This window comes from Antrostomus carolinensis, unplaced genomic scaffold (genome assembly GCF_000700745.2).
Source record: "Antrostomus carolinensis isolate BGI_N321 unplaced genomic scaffold, ASM70074v2 scaffold14446, whole genome shotgun sequence".
NCBI classification, from domain to species: Eukaryota; Metazoa; Chordata; class Aves; order Caprimulgiformes; family Caprimulgidae; genus Antrostomus; species Antrostomus carolinensis.
This window is the reverse complement of record NW_010322595.1, coordinates 5,129-9,821: the sequence shown is the minus strand read 5'-3', so window position 1 is coordinate 9,821 and position 4,693 is coordinate 5,129. Positions and strand designations below refer to the sequence as shown.

General features: G+C 42.1%; 1 protein-coding gene across 1 annotated transcript in view; it reads left to right on the top strand.

Moving 5' to 3' along the window:
* DFFA (DNA fragmentation factor subunit alpha) overlaps window positions 1-2,690 on the top strand; it is a gene marked incomplete at its 5' end in the record, with an annotated part of 2,937 nt that extends 247 nt beyond the window's left edge. The window contains 4 exons of the mRNA XM_010170291.1: window positions 22-152; window positions 992-1,181; window positions 1,563-1,717; window positions 2,470-2,690. Of these exons, the coding sequence (XP_010168593.1) occupies window positions 22-152; window positions 992-1,181; window positions 1,563-1,717; window positions 2,470-2,673 (680 nt within the window). The remainder of the gene's footprint in view (window positions 1-21; window positions 153-991; window positions 1,182-1,562; window positions 1,718-2,469) is intronic.
* Window positions 2,691-4,693: the final 2,003 nt, after the last annotated feature.

Here is a 4,693-nt window from a genome sequence, read left to right as displayed (position 1 = left end):
AACTGATGACTCTTGTGTCAGACAGTGGAACAGCCTGGCTCTCAGAGTCTGTGGATGAAGTGGACAGTGCTGCGGAGAAATGGAAGCAGCTGGCCAGGCAGCTGAAGGATGATCTGTCTAATATCATCTTGATGTCTGAAGAAGACCTCCAGGTACAGTGGGGAAAACCTCTAATTCCTGTCCTTGGCTCTGCCCATCATCAACTTATCTTGGTAGATGGCAGAGAAGGGAATAAGTAAACATTATCTCAAGCTTAATTGAGCTGCTGTAATATTAATTTAATTATGCACAATGAAAAACAAAAGCTGGTCTGGTGCTAGAGTAAAATTTCTCCTTGAGGGGAAACACTCGCAAGTGTGTTTGTAAAGGATGCTTTTAATCACTGATTGTCCCTCACAGCATGTCTTTCCAACTGGGGCAGTGGGTGGGCAGCTGAGGTGGGCTCCTTCCTGAAAACCAGACACCCGTGTGATGTGTCTAAAGGGGAGGCTGAGCAGCATGCCAAACCTATCTGCTCCAGAGGGGTTTGAAGAACTGCTGTCAGTTTCCAGAGCTGATCGATTCGAGTGTCTGACTGTTTAACACCCTGTATGTGCTGAGGCATGGTGACAACTGCCTCTTCTCGTCCTCCTGCAACATGCAGCTTCCTAAGCGCGAGGCTGTTGGCGTTCCTTTGTGTATTCCCATGCACTCTTAAGAAGAGGTACTTTGATTGCCAGGAGTTGTCAGGATTTCTGTTAAGAACACACGTGATTTCACACTTTCCTGGCTGCCTTTTGGCTTCTGGTAAAGAATGCTGGCTGGTGGAGTGTCACTACAGCCTCTCATAAGTAGGCTGACTTGCTGTGACAAGAAACCTTGTGAAAAATGCTGGGTTTCATGAAGGTGGAGGCTCTGTCATTCAGGAGGTTTGCTGTTTGTACTGTAATCAGTGTAATGGAATGAGTTACTCAATCAGTCCATGTAACAGAAGCACTCTCATTGTTTTAAGGTGCTTATTGATGTACCACGTTCAGACCTGGCAGAAGAACTTGCCCAAAGTCAAACCAAAATCCAAGTATTGCAGGACACCCTGCAGCAGGTGCTGGACAGACGAGAAGAAGAACGCCAGTCAAAACAGCTGTTGGAACTCTACCTAAAGGCCTTGAAAAATGAAGACAGTGTCTTAAGCAAAGTAGCAGGTAGGGAGCAGTAGGATGCTAGAGAAGGAGCTTTTCAGAGATGCCTGAAATAGTTGAGTGTAATAAATCAGGCAGAGTGAAGGACTGGAGCAAGTCACTTGCTTAGCAGCTTTTAACATGGTGGATGTAATAGCTGGTACAGTGTAAGAATTCTCTGACTGGGTGAGACCAGGGGTCCTCTCACTGCTGTGTCACATTTCTCACAAGGCCCGAAAGTACAATACTGGGGGAAAAGCTTAAATCACCTAGTCACCCTTAACATTGTGGATTTCTTAATTTAGAGGATGCAGCTGGATAGAATGCATATTTTTATTAATCTTAAAACCATCAAAGCAGTTCAGGCTGCTTTTCCTGGGCTATAATGATTCTGCTACTTTTCAGAATCTGAGCCTGTACCAAGAGAGGAGATGGATGTGGTTGACACAGGTACCAGCAGTACAGGCACTTCAGCCAAAACAGCGCTCAGTGACCAGATCCTGGCTGCACTGAAAGACAGACCTGCTCCAGAGCTCTGCTTGGACAGTCAAGATCTAGAGGTGGGTGAGAATGACATAACTGTATTCTGGCAGATCTCTCCCTGGGGGGAGATGGGTTATAGGGGAAGCTGTCCTTGCTTCTGGAGGCTCTAATATCAATATATCTCAGTCTCAAAGTGGTGAGATTTAATCTATTTCTCTTCCTCAATATTGCTATGCCCCTGCTTGCAGCTCCTCTGCAATAACCAGTTGACATTATTCCAAGTACTCTAGTCTGTCCTCTGAAAAGCCACAAAATAATTTTGGTTTTGATCTCTGCCAAATCACAGTCAGACAGTGTTTCAGCTGTCTTACCAGCAAGTTGTTTTGGGTTTTTTTTTTGTATGCAGATGCATCTAGCTATATTTCTTTTACACACCCCAAATTAAAATAAAAACCTCCTTATTTTGGAAAACAGTGTAAATAAACCCATAGCTTGGAAAGGAAAGTCTAGGTAAACTTTAACCATTAGAGAATATGTTCTTTCTAATGCTCTGAACTTGCTCCTCTTGTTTTCCTCTGCTATAGAAACTAAGTAACTGCTTTTTGTTCCTTTGAACATCTGAATATAGCTTCAAGTTCTAGGTGTTGGTAGAATATTGAAAATCCACTAGCCCACAAGATAGATTATGAGAGCTGGAAACATCTTCGGTACCAAATTTCCAATACTAAACAGGTGTCTCACTACTGCTGTTCTTTATGTGGGCAGAGGGGTTAGTGGTGGAGGAACATCAGTAGAAAAGACTCTTAGAATTCTATCTGTCTTGCTACAGCTGGTCTTGAAAGAAGACACACAAGCCCTGGCCTCGGCTCTGAGATGGGACAAGCAGAAAGCTGAAGCTCTGCAGCAAGCCTGTGATCAGGAGCTCTCCAAGCGTCTACAACAAGTGCAGACTTTGCATTCCCTAAGGAGCACGTCAAAGGGCAAGAAAACGCTCCCCTGGGGAGACTGGCTTAGTTCAAAACGCAGAAAATAAGACTGGAGTGCTGCTCACTTTTTGGATCAACAGAAGCAAAGATTCACCCTGGGAGCCATAGTTTGCTGGTCATACTGTGGTCTGGCTATAGAGAACTAAAATCTGGACATTGTCCTGAGGCTTAAACTCCTGTGATGATTCAAATCATGTGTAACCAAAGGGATTTGAGGTTTTTTTGCAGAATACTAGAACAATGGTATTGCTAAACACAGCATGTAAGGGTTCAGCTTTGAATACCTGGTTGGAAGCCAGAAGCTTCCATCTGATAATGATGGACCTTGGCTTCTGAAGCCCCAGGCAGTTTGCTTACTTTGTCCTCCCACCATTTTCAGTGTAAAGGATGGAATACCTCTGGGAGACACTTTGAGGCATAGTTAATGAACAGAGCATAGGGGTTAGCCAGCTGCTGTCTGGCATTAAGCTCTAGCCTTGGATCTACAAACTTCACTTCTCATGCTAATTTCATCAGTTAAAGTAAATTCAAAATCCTTTAACTTCTGTGCTTTTTCTGTAACAAACTCCTGCCTCTTGGGTGCAATGTAAGCACTAACTTGTAAAACACAGCGAAGGTGGAAATACTTGCTTTGTGGGGTAGAAGGCTTCATTTGGCCTGTCTGTATTACTCTCCTAATCATTAGTGTAGTATCATGATGCTTTTGTATTAACTGGCTTATTTTTAAATTTGTTAAAGTCTTTTTTTTTTTTCTAATACCATTAAAACCTTTTTACCTTACTGTTGGACTAGTTTTGATACTCCCACCAGCTGCTATGACTAAAGTGTGTGCTGATAAGTACAGCATTACCTTAAGGATAGAGGAAGAAGAATTTAAATACAGAAGTAGTCTCTATTTAACCTGTCCAAAGTATTTAGGTACAATGCAAGTTCATGTTGGTGACATTGCACCAGAACTCTCACCTGGCACAATCTGTTTTTCCCTTGTGAAAACAGAGATGCATATGAAAACAAACCTGAAAAGTGAGCTGAATCTTCTAAGAAGGGTTTAGTAGGTACAAATATTTTCTAGTGTCATGCAAAACTCTCTGAAGTAACATAACCTGAAATAGTACCGGATGCCAACTGATGAGTATTCCTAGAGCAGGCACTCCAGAGAACCCCTTGCATGTGGACATTCCAGCTGAATTATGGCACACTCCAAGTTAAGACTGCCAGTGTAACTCATAATTATTTTAAGCAGTTTAGTGCCTTTGAGCAGGTAAGCAAAAGTACTGAGGTAACTTCAGATGAAGCTACCCCTGTGAGAATTGACTGAACTTGGGGGGGAAGCCTGCAGTCAACTTTTTGGTCAGTCTGTTTTGCTAAGACAAGTAATTGCTTCTTATAATATATACTTGTGGCAGGTAAAAAGGTTTCCTGCTGCTTTAAATAGCTACAAGCTTTTTATGTTCAAACCTTTCTGAAATAGCCTATATGGCTGTGTATTAACAGAATTTCTGAAGCATGCTCCATTGCACTCAAAGCTAATTACCCTGGCTACCAATTGAAACAGCGTGCATTGAGTAGACTAGCTGTCAGCAAGCTTTTTCTGTGAGCTTATGTCTCAGCTTGTGATTACCAGTCTCTCCATTATAAACCAGTTTTTCAGTCTTGCTCAAAGCTGCAATGCTTTTGCTGTTTTCAAGTTTAATTTGGCAATGGAAATTCTACTCCTCAAGCTGTACAAGAGGAAAGAAGGGTTTTACCTGTGGCTTTTTCACATCTACTTAAAATAGCAGATAGCATAATTACTTCAATTAGGAATATTTAACTCACCTACGTCCAGGCAAACACTGAGATGGAGTCACAGAAACCATGCTGATCATTCTCGTAGGAAGGCAGCGATGGTCCTTCCAATCTAGCCTTAAGGAAAAAAACAAATGGGTTTTCACTGCTGCTTTTTCCTCTTTTCTGTTGTCAAGGTTAGAGCCCTTTAGTTGCCTGTAAATTATTAAATGCTGCAGTTCTTATGTAATATTGATTATTATTTGCAAAAAGGGCAGGTATATAATATACTTAACTCTC